Source organism: Miniopterus schreibersii (assembly GCF_964146895.1).
Source record: "Miniopterus schreibersii genome assembly, chromosome: 4".
Classification (NCBI taxonomy): domain Eukaryota; kingdom Metazoa; phylum Chordata; class Mammalia; order Chiroptera; family Miniopteridae; genus Miniopterus; species Miniopterus schreibersii.
Window position 1 is genome coordinate 71,934,083 of NC_138105.1, and position 15,782 is coordinate 71,949,864.

At 38.1% G+C, this 15,782-nt stretch overlaps 1 protein-coding gene across 2 annotated transcripts in view; it reads right to left on the reverse strand.

The window, feature by feature from the left end:
• Positions 1–233: 233 nt before the first annotated feature.
• The window catches only part of LOC308556052 (uncharacterized protein), a 30,229-nt gene continuing 14,680 nt past the window's right edge, over positions 234–15,782 (reverse strand). For both annotated transcript variants that reach the window (XM_081135059.1, XM_081135060.1), the window contains exons 2-4: positions 5,420–5,546; positions 5,179–5,239; positions 234–4,403 (exon numbers count right to left, since the gene is read on the reverse strand). In XM_081135059.1, coding sequence (XP_080991185.1) covers positions 2,750–4,403; positions 5,179–5,239; positions 5,420–5,546 — 1,842 coding nt within the window. In that variant the 3' untranslated portion in view covers positions 234–2,749. The remainder of the gene's footprint in view (positions 4,404–5,178; positions 5,240–5,419; positions 5,547–15,782) is intronic.

The window sequence follows — 15,782 nt, forward strand, 5'->3', positions numbered from 1 at the left end:
ATTCCCAAAGACAGAATTTAGTTTACCTCCTCACAGTATCCAATACATAGGAACATTTTCCTTCCTTGAATACCAATCCCATCACTTAACACAAGCCCAAATTGCTTAAGATCTCTTACTGATGCAACCCATTACCAATTATGGCTTGTAGTCATCCTTATCACAATTCATTACACCCCTCTCTTTGAGTATAGGTGTGTTTCTATAGTATTTGGCAAGAAGGCACCAACAAAACCATGATAAACATTTTTATTGAAGAATTAATGAGAGGCTAGTTTAATCACAAACATTTTTAACTATAGGAAAAAAAACTTGCCTGAGGAAAATATACATAACATTGATTCAAAATATATAATGAGCCTGGCCAGCATGGCTCAGCAGTTGAGCACTGACCTATATGATCCAGGAGATCATGGTTCGATTCCCAGTCAGGGCACATGCCTGGGTTGTGGGCTCAGTCCCCAGTGTGGGTGTGCAGGAGGCAGCCAATCAATGACTCTCTTATCACTGATGTTTTTTTCTCTCTCCTTCTCTCTGAAATCAATAAAGACATACTAAGAAAAAAAAGTTAACTTCAAAATGTATGATTAACTTGATAAAAATCACAAAATTGATATAAAAATCTGCACTTGCAATGGGATGTTTTATTTAATATATTCTGTCAGGAAGTGGAAAAAATATTTGTCAGTACACAAGCTCTCTGAAAGAGTTAATAAAACATTTCTAAGAAACATCTATAGAAGCATTTGTTTGACAAAAAAATGAACACTTTAAATCACATACAAACATAACTGAAAATGTCCTGAGGACTTATGTTTAGCTGTGAGTAATTGGATATATCCACAATATACCTAATATGAGGAAGGTGCGACTTCTCACATGGAAGGACTGTGTCAGAGCAGTCACTGCACATGCAGCAGAGGAACCGACTCCCACAAGGTTCTTTCTGACTGCACCATTGTAGCTGTTTTGGTGCAACTAGGAACACATAGTTACTAGCAAATATTAACAGAACAAGGCATTTACTATACAAATCAGACCTTATACAAATACAGTCTAGAGAAGAGGGGAGTCAGCGTTTCAGAGAACATTCTCAAACATGACAGTCTGAATTTGTTGTTTGGTGGACACATGAGGGCTTATAGGGAAATCCAAAGTGACCTTTGCTGTGGGTATTGTGGAGGCATCCGTGGGAACCTACAGCTTTGAGAAAGTCATGTAGTCATGTAGTTGGTGGTAGTATTGAGGACCGCTTGACTGGCGGGACAACGAGCCAGGAAAATGGTTTGGAAGCAGGTATATATAAAACATCTATGCATCTGTCTCTCTGTGCTCTGTGGTTCAAAAACTGAGGCTTTCCGAATCTCATTCAGATGAGGTTATTGAATTTTAACATGGAACCACATAAAGAACAGAAAATGTTCTAGAAAATGTAGGTCACAACATTACCCATGTTGACATAACATATATTTCAGGGGAGTCATCTCCAATTTTATTGTCCTGTCACAGGTCTCTTCTCTCTCTCTTTTTTGGCAAATATAAAAGCTTATTGGTCTATCTAAGATAATGTTATTACAAAAAATGAATCAGAGTTTAAGTGTTAAAAACACCTAGGTAAGTAGCTAGAAATGTGACTTTAACCTCGCAGAGTTGAAACACTGTATAAGCATTGACCACTTTAGTTATATTCACTGTTGTATTTCTAGTGTCCAGCTCAGGCACATAGTAGGTCCTCAATATGAATAGAGGGATGGTCATACCACTGGCTGACTTTAGTGATATCATACAATTATTCTAATTGTTTTATGGGTAAAAGATACCTTAAATGGTGACATCAGAGTACCATAGGAGGATTTATTGGATTGATGGGGGAAAAAATGTAGCTTTGGTGCAAAGATATTGTAGCTGTGAGTTTAAATCTAAAATAATTGTACTTGTAAACATTTTAAGGTTGTTTTGTAAATTTGAGGCTGATATCAATACAGGTAGCTCTTCTTACTGTGAAGTCTATTTTCTAAATCAGAGGGAATGACAGAGTAAAGGGAAAAGATGTAAATAGTAATTCAAGTGAGACTATATGCAAACTAGTGATAAACTTTGCATATTTATAAATTCAGGCCAACTATCCTTTAGTAAGGAAAATTAGTAAGGCTCTTCTGATGAAGGAAAAACAAAGTTTTTCTCCTAAGAGGACTGTTTATCATGGGTAAGGAATATCTAGTACTTGCCACATAAGACAATAGGAAAACCCTAACAAATACCAAAGTGTCATTATCCCCTTTAACTTAAAGAACAATTAAAAATTTGTATAAAAATTAACCGTACTAGTATGTAGTACAATTATATTTCAACTCACCCATTGATCCAACAGACTTCAAAATGGAAAGACAAAAATTTTATAAGCTGATTTAAGAAAAAACACGACCTACTTAAAGCTTATGTACTGTTGCTTAAAGTATACTTACAGAATTGTCTCAACTCATTGCTCATTTGCAAAAGTAACAAGTAGAATCCATAGTCCAGAGACTGAGTTTCAGAATGAGCTGCTGATAAAGACAATGTATTTTTAGCTTTTAAAAACATTTCTTTCATGTCAGGAATTTTCTGGAGTATTATATGTGAATTAATTTGCATTAGGCCTTCCTGTATTACTTACACTTATAGCCATTTCTCTCCAGTGGAGTTTTCTCATAATTTTGAGTGTATTTAATAAAGAGTGAAATACTTTCCTGTATTTATCAGTTATAATTTACCCAGTGTGCATTCTCATGACATGTTTATGTAAGGATGTGGGCCAATTGAAGGCTTTCCCACAATGCTTACACTGAAGAAGTTTCTCTCCAGTGTGAATTCTTTCATGGCTTCTAAATGAACTGGGTCGACTAAAGGCTTTTCCACATTCTTCACATTTATATGGTTTCTCTCCAGTGTGCACCCTCATGTGACCTCGAAAGGTTGTGCGATAAATGAAGGCTTTCCCACATTCCTTACATTCATAAGGTTTCTCTCCAGTGTGAGTTCTTTCATGTACTTGAACATAACTGGAACAACTGAAGGCTTTACCACATATTTTACATTCATAGGGTTTCTCTCCAGTGTGAGTTCTTTCATGTATTCGAAATGAACTCGGACAGTTAAATGCTTTCCCACATTCCTTACATTTATAAGGTCCATCTCCAGTGTGCGTCATCATGTGTCTTCGAAAGCTTGTGAGAGATACAAAAGCTTTCCCACATTCCTCACATTTATAGGGTTTTTCTCCAGTGTGAGTTCTTTCATGTATTTGCAAACCTAGAGCAGAACTGAAGGTTTTCCTACACTGTTTACATTCATAAGGTTTCTCTGTACTGTGAGTCCTTTCATGTCTTCGAAAGGAAGTGGGACAACTGAGAGCTTTACCACATAGCTTACAGATGTAGGGTTTCTCTCCAGTGTGAGTTCTCACATGGACTTGAAAAGTTGTGAGCCAATGGAAAGCTTTTCCACATTCCTTACATTGATAGGGTTTCTCTCCAGTGTGAGTTCTTTCATGTGTTCGAAAGGAACTGGAACAACTGAAGGCTCTACCACATTGTTTACATTCATAGGGCTTTTCTCCAGTGTGAGATCTTTCATGTATTCGATATGAACTAGGACAGTTGAATGCTTTCCCACAGTCCTTACATTTATAAGGTCCATCCCCAGTATGTGTTATCATGTGTCTTTGAAAGCTTCCAAGAGAAATAAAGGCTTTCCCACATTCCTTACAGTCATAGGGTTTCTCTCCAGTATGAGTTCTTTCATGTTTTCGAAGAGAACTGGGACAACTGAAGGCTTTACTACACTTTTTACATTCATAGGGTTTTTCTCCAGTATGAGTTCTTTCATGACTTCTATAGGAACTAGGACAACTGAGGGCTTTACCACACTGCTTACATTCATAGGGTTTCTCTCCTGTGTGAGTTCTTTCATGTGTTTGGAAGGTTTGATGATATCTAAAGGCTTTCCCACATTGTTTACATTGATAGGGTTTCTCTCCAGTGTGAGTCCGTTCATGTTTGCGAACAGATTGGCGATATCTAAAGGATTTTCCACATTCCTTACATTTATATGATTTCTCTACGCTGTGATTTCTTTCATGTTTTTGAAAAGGCTGAAGATAACTGAAGGCTTTCCCGCACATCTTACATTTGTAAGGTTTCTTTCCATATTCCTGATACTTGTATGGTTTGGGCCCAGTGTGAGATCTCGTGTGCCTAGTAAGGGATGAACGACTCATGAAGACTTTTGCACACACACTGCACTCCCATGGTTTTACTTTAGTAGAAGTTTTCTTGTTCAGATTAAGATTTGAAATAAGGCTGAAGTTTTCTCCACATTGACTACCTTCTTTACTTTCACAGAATCTCTCTACCATATGATGTCTATAAAAAAATCAGGAGTATATGATTAGTGATTTCTTTATTTATATTTATTCATAAACATTAGAATATTGTATTTACAATTTATAGGGAAAGTGTAGATTTTTTTGTCCTGTCCAAATTGTTTGAAACTAAATATAATGAATGCTCTGAAAGAAGGTTTGACCATAGCTATTATCAAAGTAGTGATATTCATATATGGAGTTGCTGAATACTGTTTCTAAGTGAACTATTTTGGAAACACTGAACATCTATGTCACAATTTAGAAAACATTTTTGGTAAAAATTTTCCAAAGTTAAATAAATTTGAAGCTCGGCTGTTTTGTGTCTGTTTTTATCATTATCATTGTTATTGTTATTATTATTTCCATTACAGTTTACATACAATATTATTTTGTATTAGTTTCAAGTGTACAGCATAGTGGTCAGATAATCATATACTTTACAAAGTGTTCCCCCTGATATTTCATTCTTTTTTATGGCTGAGCAGTATTCCACTGTATATATGTACAACATTTTATCTACTCGTCTACTGATGGGCACTTCGGTTGCTTCCACATCTTAGCTACTGTGAATAGTGCTGCAGTGAACATGGGAGTGCATAGTCTTTTGAATTAGTATTTTGGGTTTCTTAAGATATATACCCAGAAGTGGAATCACTGGGTCATAAGGCAATTTTATTTTTAATTTTTTGAGGAGTGTCTGCTTGTTTTTAAATTTTCATGACATATAAAGATCCCCTTGTGGGACACTGACTTCTGTTGTGAATATAACTCACCTTAGATTTTTCCCCTGGTTTTTGTATTGATCTTCAATGTTATGGTCTTCCCACTTTCTTCCTAAAATGCAGACCCAGAAAAAAAAAGTTACAGAAGAATTATTTCATTGCAGGTCTCTGACTGTGCCTGGTTTATTTATAAAAGTGTTCTCTTTCCCCATTTAAAATCAGAGAACAATGTTGATAGACAAGAAACACTTGTTCTTTAAGTGGCTAAATGAAGGAACATTGTCACTCTTACCTATTGAGGCCAGGTTCCTCAAGGTTTCCTGCATCACATCTCTGTAGAGTTTCTTCTGCGAAGGATCCAGCAGGGCCCACTCTTCCAGGGTGAAGTTTACTGCCACATCCTCAAAGGCCACTTGGTTCTAAAACATTCCACATATGAATACAGGAAGACAGGTAAAATGGACAGCACTGGGGATCTATAGTCAGTTCAAAAGAAGTTCACATATTTTGTGATTTCAAAATATTTATTCTATGACTTGGTCATCAGAATTTGTATTTTCTAAATGTAACCACTTCTTCATAAATTTAATAGCATCTTGAATCTTTCAGGCACATAATTTCCCTAAACACTGGTCTCTGAAAAAGATCATTAACTCATTGACATCTCTGTGCAGGGGATTGAGAAAATGCTCCCCCACAGTAATTCTGATGGTAAAATGTACCTATTTAGTTCAAGAACAGAGTAAGAAATCCCCACTTCTTGGTGGGTACACAGAGACCAGTGTTTAGGGTCAGTTCTAGTTACAGTGGAATACACAGAAAGAACCACACATTTCAGATCTCATTTGGGAAGCCTCTAGAGAACCCCAAAGATCACAGGAGAGAGAAAAGGAAGAACACCAGATGTAGCCTCTGATACTTACAGGTATACGAATAGTAAACACAGGTTAAGTCCTAGCCAGATAAACTTAAAACCTTACACTAGGCCTATTTACCAAGGTTCCTCCTTCTCAGTACATCATATCTGGCTTCCAACAACAACAATAAAATTCCACAGCATACTAAAAGACTTAATCTTGAAAGCAGCCAGGGGGAAAACACACCTTAGCTATAGGTAAACAACAAGGATTAAATCAGACTTTTTTTGTTGTCTCAAATAATGCAAGCAAGAGGAGAGTGGAATGAATATTTAAAGTGTTGATAAAAAAAACAAAAAAATAACCTAACTAAAATTCTGTGTTGAGTGAAATTATCCTTCAAAAGTGAGGGAGAAATTTCTGAGACAAATATTGAGAGAATTTGTCACCAGTACATCTGCTTTGTTCTGCAAGAAATGTTAAAAGAAATTCTTCAAAAGGAAGGAAAATGATGAAAAACGGGACAGCATTTGAGAAGGAACAAATGAAGGGAAAATAACATCACCTTAAAAAAGTCTTAATTTGAAAGATAACACTGTTCAAAATAATACTAGCAACAAAGTATCCAGTAATTATAGCTTATGGATAAGTGAGATGAACAACAATGTTATAAGGTGCAGGGAGAGAAGAATTGGGAATATTTTGTTATAAGGAATGTATACAACCAGTGAAGTAGTTTAGCATTACTTGAAAGAGGACCCAGGTTTACTGTAACTATATATTACAAATTTAAGGGCAACTAATTTTAAAAAAGACAAAAAAAAAAAAAAAAAAAAAAAAGTATAACTGATATGCTAAGAGAGAAGAAAAAATAAAATCAGGTAAAATGGTCAAAGCCAAAGGAGGCAGAAAAAAGGTGAAAGACAAAAGAGAAACAAAGACAAGGGCAACAACTAGAAAACGCCAAACATTATGGTAGATATTAATCCAACTATATCAACAATCATTTAAAAAAATCAATGTTCTATAAATAAACAACTAAAAGATACTGTCATAGTGGATAAAAAACAACAACTCCCAATTATATGTTGTCTATAATAAAGCCACGTTAACAATAAAGACAGATTGAAATTGAGGGATGGAAAAATATGTCTCACGTTAGCATTAAAGATAGTTGGCATATCTGTATTTTCAGACAAAGCACAGGGATAAAGAGGCTTTAAGGAATGATAAAGGGGTCAAGTCTTAGTGGAGACACAGCACTCCTCAGTGCTCAGGTGCATAACAAAACAGTGGCCAAATACATCAGGGAAAAATGGGTGGAACTTCAAGGAGAAACAGATGAGTCCACTACTACAATGGATGCTTCGATGCCCCTCTATTAATAATTACCAGTACCAGTAGGAAGAAAATCAGAATAAGCCACAGCTGAACTGATCAGTGCCATCAAACCAACTGGGTTTACCGAAAAGTGTGGGATACTTCATCATCAAACAACAGCAGAATACACATTATTCTCAAGTTCATATGGAAAATTCATGAAGATAGAACACATTCTAACATAAAACACACAACATATTTGAAAGAACAGAAATGATACAAAGTATGCTGTCAGATCATAAAGGCATTAATATAGAAATCATTAACAGAAAGATTGGGAAACCCTCAAATACTTGGGATATTAAACAACACACTTCTAAATAACTCAGGGATCAAAGAAGTCTCAAAAGCAATGAAAAGTTATTTTGAACTAAATGAAAATGAAAATAAATACAATTTATCAAAATTTGTGGGATGCAGCAAAAACAGTGCCTGGAGGGAAATTTATATCATCAAAGGCCTACAATTGAAAAAAGAGATCTGTAATGAATTATCTAAGCCTCTATCTTACAAAACTAGAAAAAGAAGAGCAAATTAAACCTAAAGTAAGCACAAGAATAGAAATAAAAAACAAATCAGGAAAATTACAGGAAATCATGAAAAACCCACACAACCAGAAGCTGGTTCTTTGAAAAGATTAATAAAATTAAGAAACCTATACAAGCTGAGAAAAAAGGAGAAAAGATAAAGTATTAATATCAAGAATGAGGACAGGGGTGGGGGAATGTAAAGGGATTTGGCAAAATCCCAAATCCATTTATGGGAGCAAACTAGGAATAGAGAGGCACTCCCTCTTCTTGAGAAATACCCTCTATGAGAAACTTGCAGTTACCATACTTAATGGTGAGAAAATAGATGCTTTCTTGGTAAGATCAAGAAGGAGGCAATGATGTCCCCTCACACCAGACCTAGGCAACACTGTACTGGAAGTCTAACCTAATACAGTAAGACAAGAAAAGGAAATAAAAGGTATACAGAATGGGAGGTAAGAAATTAAACTTGTCTTTGTTGCATATGGCATGATTATCGATGGAGAAAAACTCAAAGAAAACAACAAAAAACCCCTTCAACTAATGAGAGAACAGAGTGAGATTGAAAAAGAAATGGCTAATATACAAAAGCCAATTCTTTCCTGTGGATCTAAACAAATATAATCAACTGATCTTTTTTTATCCTTACCTGAGGATATGTTTTTATTGATTTTAGAGAGAGGATTGGGGGGGGAGAGAAAAAGAGAGAGTAACATTGATTGGTTGTCTCTCCTACGCACCGCAACTGGAGATCAAACCAACCTAGATATGTGCCCTGACTGGGAATCGAACCCACAACTTTTGGTGTACAGGACAATGCCCCAACCAACTGAGCCACCTGGCCAGAGCTAATCAACTGATCTTTGACAAAGGATCAAAGGGAAATCAGTGGAGAAAACATAGCCTTTTCAACAAATACTGCCAGGAAAACTAGATATCCACATGCAAAAATCAAGTAATCAATCAATCTAGATACAGATCTTATACCTTTTCCAAAACCTAACTCAAAACAGATCACAGGTCTTATGTAAAGTGCCAAACTACAACACTCCTAGAAGATAACATAGGACAAAATCTAGGTGACCCAAGGTTTGGTGATGAAGTTTTAGATATAACACCAAAAGCAAGACTGATGAAAGAAAAAAATAAGTTTGATTTCATTAAAATAAAACCTGCTCTGTGAAAAACAGTGTTAAGAGAGTGAAAACACAAGCCACAGACTGGGAGAAAAATCTTTGTGCCCTGGACAGTTTGACTCAGTGACTAGAGTATCGGCCCACTGACTGAAGCTTCCAGTCAAGGACATGTACCTCGATTGCAGGCTTGATCCCTGGCCCGTCAGAGCGTACGCAGGAGGCAGCCAATCAATGTGTCTCTCTCACATCGATGTCTGTCTGTCTGTCTTCTCCCTCTCTCCCTCCCACTCTCTCTGAAAAGCACTGGAAAAATATCCTTAGGTGAGGATTAAAAAAAAAAAATCTTTGCAAAACACTTATCTAATAAAGGACTGGTATCCAACAATAAGATAAGCAAAACAATTAAAAATGGACAAAAGATCTGAACATACACTTCGCCAAAAGTTTACAAATGGTAAATAAGCATAGAAAAAAATGCTTAACATCATGTTTTTCTTTTTTTTTTTTTTTTTAAATATATCTTTATTGACTTCAGAGAGAGGAAAAGAAAAGAAGAGAGAGAGACAGAAACATCAATGATGAGAGAGTCACTGATCAAGCCTGAAACTAGGCATGTGCCCTGACCGGGAATCAAACCCTGATTGCCTGGATCCTAGGTTGACGCTCAACTGCAGCTGAGCCACGCCCGGCCGGGCACATCATGTCTTTAGGAATTGCAAATAAAAGAAGAATGAGATATTACTAGACACTTATTACAATGGCTAAAATTCAAAACACTGAGAGCAAACACTGAACAATGGCAAAGATGTGGAGGAACAGGAACCCTCATCTGCTGGTGGGAATGGAAAACGGTATGCCTACTTTTGAAGACAGGCAGTTTCTTAAACGACCTATTCTTATCATACAACCAAGCAATCATTCTCCTTATTTCCCCAAATAAGTTTAAAACTTACATTCATAAAAAATCCTGTACATGGCCCTTCTGGCATGGCTCAGTGTTTGAGCATCGACCCAAGAACCAGGAGGTCGCAGTTGGATTCTGGGTCAGGGCATGTATCTGAGTTGCAGGCTCCATCCCTAGTAGTGGGTGTGCAGGAGGCAGCTGATCAAAGATTCTCTCTCATCATTGATGTTTCTATCTCCCTCTCCCTTCCTCTCTCTGAAATCAATGGGGATATATTTTCAAAAAATCCTGCACATGAATGTTTATAAGAGTTTTATTCATGACTACCAAGACTTACAGGTAATAGAGATATCCTTCAATAGGTGAACGGAAAAATAATCACTGGAACAGCCCTACAATGAAATATTATTCAGTGATAAAAGGAAATCAGGTATCAAGCCAAAAAGACATGGAGAAACCTTAACCATATTGCTAAGTGAAAGCAGCCAATATGACATGGCTACACACTTAAGATTCTAAGCATAGTTCTGGAAAAGACAAAACTATGAGACAGTGAAAGGTCTTTGGCTGCCAGGGATTTGTGGGTAGGAGAGAGGAGTGAATGAATAGGTGAAGAACGGGATTTTTAGGGCAGTGAAAGTTTTCTACATGATGCAGAAGATGGAAACATGTCATTTTACATTAGCCAAAGCCCAGAGACTACAACATTTAACAGTAATGTAAGCTGTGGACCTTAACACATTGACATCAATTGTACCACAATAATAGAAGATATATATATAAAAAAAATAGGGCAAACTATGTGGAGGTAGAGGGGTTATGTGGGAAAACTCTACTTTCTGATCAAGTTTTCTGAAAAATGATTGCTGATGACTGATGGCTGAAAGAAGCCATCTTTCATTCAACCGGTTTGAAGTTATTTCAGTAAGTCATTATGGTGTTCTGTGAGGACTGCATCCTGAGACTTGGAAGAGAGGAGAAACTTCCACTGATGCCTTTTTCGAGAGCGCAGCACTGTATATTCTGAGAAGTGAAATGAGTTCCTTTGGTACTGTCAGTAGTGTCTAGAACTCCCATATGGAGGAGGAGTGTTTGGGCAAGGCCTTCCACTGTGGCCTTAGTAAATGCAGAGACAGTAGTTACCTTGATTTATACTGTGGGTAACAGTGAGGCAAGAAAGTGCCAGAATTCTTTTACCACAAAAGGGCAACTTGTAGGCAATCATCGAAGAGTCTGCAAACATGGCGGGTGAAGCCAATCACTGGTCAGTGCTAAGATGACTGCCTGATGTGTTTGGTCAGTCGTGTGGACCCTTAAGTCCCATCCTTTAAAAGGATGTTCCAATTAAGGGATGAAAGTAGTAACTCTGCCTGAGCTCCATCATGTATGAATGAGGTGATGTCATCCCTTAAGTCATGAACTATAATTCCTTTTCACTCAGGGAATCCTAAGGAGTTCCCCAGTAAGCCTGGAGGTCTGGGAAAGGGGTGAACTCCTTCAGCTCCATGGCACCTGGCAAGGGACTAAGGACAGGGGAGGCCATCCCTCCTGCTGGTAGGATGTGCCAGAGGGCACAGGTTTAGCCATATCTTGTTTGAAGGAGTCTCGATAGTGGAACTGAGTTCTTGGGGTGATGTTTACAGGTTCCAGGGCATAATGCGTAGCTTTCCAAGAGGGTACATGTTTTTAAGATAGCTCTATAAGCAGTGACAACTGCAGCTCTAATGGCATACAGTTTGAAGCCTTGCACAGTTTTTTACATCAGAAGCCTACAGACAATTTAAAAGCCATCTTGGGTAACTCCAGGAGGCATGACAGGAAGTTACCGAAGCTTCTATTGTGAAACAGTGTCTGAGGGCACTGTGGGAGTGCCTGTTGTATGGCAATTTGACCAAATCTAGAGCCATTTGGTTTTTTTTGTAGGGATACCTATTCAAGGTGGGCCAGTTTGCAAGTAACAATATAAATAGACTCAAGTAAAATGTGTAAACAAAGACTATGCTGCCTCCAGAGCACCAAAAGAATCTAGACAATGTTGTAGGTGCTAAGAGCGACAATAAGCTATTTCTTCACTGTCTCAAGGATGGAGAAGGACCCAGATTACCAAACGCTTTTTAGGAATTTAAAAGCAATGTATGTAGAAATGGCTTGGCTTTTTATGAGCCCTTTTTGTCACTATTTTTATGTCCTGAATACCCTTAGAAGAGGATGTCATTAATGTAGTGTCATACCTGTGCTACTGGAGCAAGATGAAAACAGTTCAAATCTTGCCTGCAGAGACCATGGTACTGACAGTGGTGCTGAGGTTCCCTGAGGGTAACCAGATAACGATGTATCATGTCCCTTCAGAGGTGAAGGCCAACTGCAGCTGAGAAGTTGCTGACATAGGTATGAGGCAGAACAAACAAATCTGTGATGACAGGATATTTACCAGCTGCTGAGTAGATGGAGGCAGTAATTTCTATAATGATGGGGACTGGGAATAAGGGCTTATTTGGTTCGACCATAGCCTCAAGGTTGTAGTAATCCACTGAGAGGTGTCATTCTTTCTTGAAGAACAGGCCAACTAAAACTTCACCTTTGCCAACTATAGTCAAATCATATAACTATTTATGATTTTAATAGAAAGTTACTAAGTTGCTCAGCCAGTGTTGCTCAGTGGTTGAGCCTTGATCCATGAACCAGGAGATCACTACTTGATTCCTGGTCAGAGCACATGCCTGGGTTTCGGGCTTGATCCCCAGTGGGGGGGCATGTAGGAAGCAGCCGATCAATGACTCTCATCATTGATGTTTCTCTCTCTCTCTCCCTCTCCCTCCCTCTCTCTGAAATCAATAAAGATATATTAAAAAAAAAAAAAAAAAGACTGCTCTTCCATCAGTAAACAAAGGATCTTCAAGCATGTTAAGGTCATTTAGAAATTTATTCTATCAAGTTAAATTCTAACTATCTTTAAGAAAAAAAGGCCAAATTCAGCTGTTCAAAGGCAAAGCAGGAGGGATAATCACTTCTTCACTAAATAGGTATCCAGTGGTTTTCAACCCTTCAAGTCCCCGCTTAATTTACATTAGGCCATACGAATTTAACTGGAGCTAAGGACTGTGGGGTCCCATTTTGTTAATATAATTTGAAAGTGCCAAAGACTAAATTACAATTTAACTTATAACTCATTGGGTCAAACCTTCCCTGCTGGTTATGGTTTACTTTAAGAAAATGGGTGCTATGACCATGGAGAAATTAGGTAAGACCATAGTTCTCATGGTTAAGGTGAAACATCCCTACTTGTACTTTATATTATATTCAGTAACTCCCCTAACTTTATCAGGGGTATCTTGCTTAAATTTAGTGGGATCCCTCTGGAATTAGGAGTATGGAAACAAAGGAGTGTGGATCAGCCTGCCACCTACTGGCTGCCTTTCCCCATCTCCTCTATTTAAATAACTGCTTTTTCAGGAACAACCAACCATCTGATGGGTCCACCTCTTGCACAGGGTATAGACCCCCTCTCCCATCTCTCCCACCTATGCCCAACCCAGCCTCTGTCACAGCTTCACTCTAATAGATAAATCCCAACAAGGACACAGACCCAGGATTAATTTAAAGAGGGCCCTGATCTCATACTCCTGCTTCCAGATGCCCTGGAATTCTTTCTTTCTTGAATTTTAAATAGTTTATTGAATTTTAGAGAGGAAGGGAGAGAGAGAGAAACATCGATGTGAGAGTGATACATTGATTGGCCACCTACCAGGGATCAAGCCTGGAACCTGGGCATGTGCCCTGACAGGGAATTGACCCAACAACTTTTGGTGCTTGGAACGACACCCAACCCACTGAGCCACACTGGCCAGGGCTTGGGATTCTTGAAACTGCCAGTTTGGTTGGCTGAATACTGAACTAAAGCATGGTAGGCTCAGCAGCACCACTAGCTCTCCTGCTGTGCACAGTGAGGGCTGCCATCAGACAGCACAGAGGGTCAGAGCAAAAGAAGACAGATCCACCTAGTGGTCTTGTCAGGACATGCTGCTCATGGCACCAACAGTTACGGTCACCTACGGAGGGATGGCTGGCTCCCTTGAGACTGATGACATTGGCGCATGGGCATGCACACACACACAAACATTTTCCTGTGTGGAAATTTTCCTGAAGAGCCCTATGATCACATAATTGAGGTCTCAGGAGGGTAAGGCAGCCTCTCAAGCAGCTCTGAGATGGTTTCAGAAAGCAAGGAAAGGAGCCTGGCCTGGGTGTTCACTGTGGTTTGGGGTAGGGCAAGAATCCTTGTCCAAGGGCAGGGGCTTGTGTGATTTGAATTTCCTGCCATCTCTAGAGGAAAGACCACTCAGACTTTTTCATAAGTTTGTCCAGGTGGGAGCCCAAGGGGCAGAGGGAGGGGCAAAGCTTCAGTTGCGAGCAGACATTGTGGGGTTCAAGTGCCAGTTATAAAGAAACACTAACAGGATACTTAAGAAATTCAACATTGGTTACTGGGGGTGGCTGAAGCAAGAGTCCTGAAGGGGACCAAGATGTTCCAGTGGTGATTCGACTTTAAACCTATCTTACATACTCTTGCTAGCCATTGCATGCATTGGTTTTAAAAATTAGCTGAGTAATTTACATAAACCATATTTTTCCTATTTAATAGTCTTAATTTTAAATTAAATTACTTTTGCTTTTTAAAATTTAATTTTAAATTAGATTTTTTTCAACATAGAAAACCATTCTAAGATATAATCTGTTAAACACTAATGCTTATAAAGGTTTAAACCATAAAAAAGAAAAAATCTCAAATCTCCTAACCAACATAACAAGAGGCATTTTTGTTTCTCCTTATAATATCACACTGGGGGGTTATTTCAGGTATAAAAGCATATTACAATTTAAAAAAATTATTTAAAGATTTTAGAGAGAGAGGAATGGAGAAAGAGAGACATCAATTTGTTATTCCACTTATTTATGCATTCACTGGTTGACTGATTCTTGTATGTGCCCTGACCAGGGATAGAACCTGCAACGTTGGCTATTGGGACAATGCTCTAACCAAATGAGCAAAGCATATTAAAATTTTATTTGGGCCTAATCCAAAAACTGTATCAGGATTTTTAAAGATTTATGTAAGTTTTGAGTAGTTTTCTTCCTTTTAATTAAAATAGGAATTCACTTCCTTTATACCTAAGCAATATTACAGCATTTAAATTTTCAAAGCTCTCTAGGGACATACACATACAAAAACTGACCTAAAATGTAAAATCTACCTGAGAGCTCAAATATACCTATCTCATATCTTGAGGATCTCTTGCCTAAAAGGAACAAATATTCTGTTTGGTTCCAGATTTTCTGCCTTACTACCATGCACCTCTCAATCAAATTACATTTTGAAAGCCCAAGAACTAAAAATCTTACACATTCACCCAGAAAATACTATCACCGACTGCTAAGGAAAACTAGAGTTTAAAGCGTCAATATGCAATATTATGAGTATCCAAAGAAAGAAATGCAAATCTTCAAATCAGGTAAGATAAGGTGGCTGCTTCCCCACAGTCCAGAAGAAAACCCATGTTCTGAAGCTGGCAGTTCATACTCCCAAAGTTGGGATACAACTTTTTTAAAAAAAAATATGTCTTTATTGATTTCTGAGAGAGGAAGGGAGAGGAAGAGAGATTAGAAACATCAGTGATGAGAGAGTCATTGATCGGCTGCCTCCTGCACGATCCCAGGGGATCTAGCCTGCAACTCGGGCATGTGCCCTGACTGGGAATTGAACCTTGATCTACTGGATCATAGGTTGATGCTCAGCCACTGAGCCACACCGACTGGGCAGGGATACAACTCTTAAAGTGGGCCAGTCCCT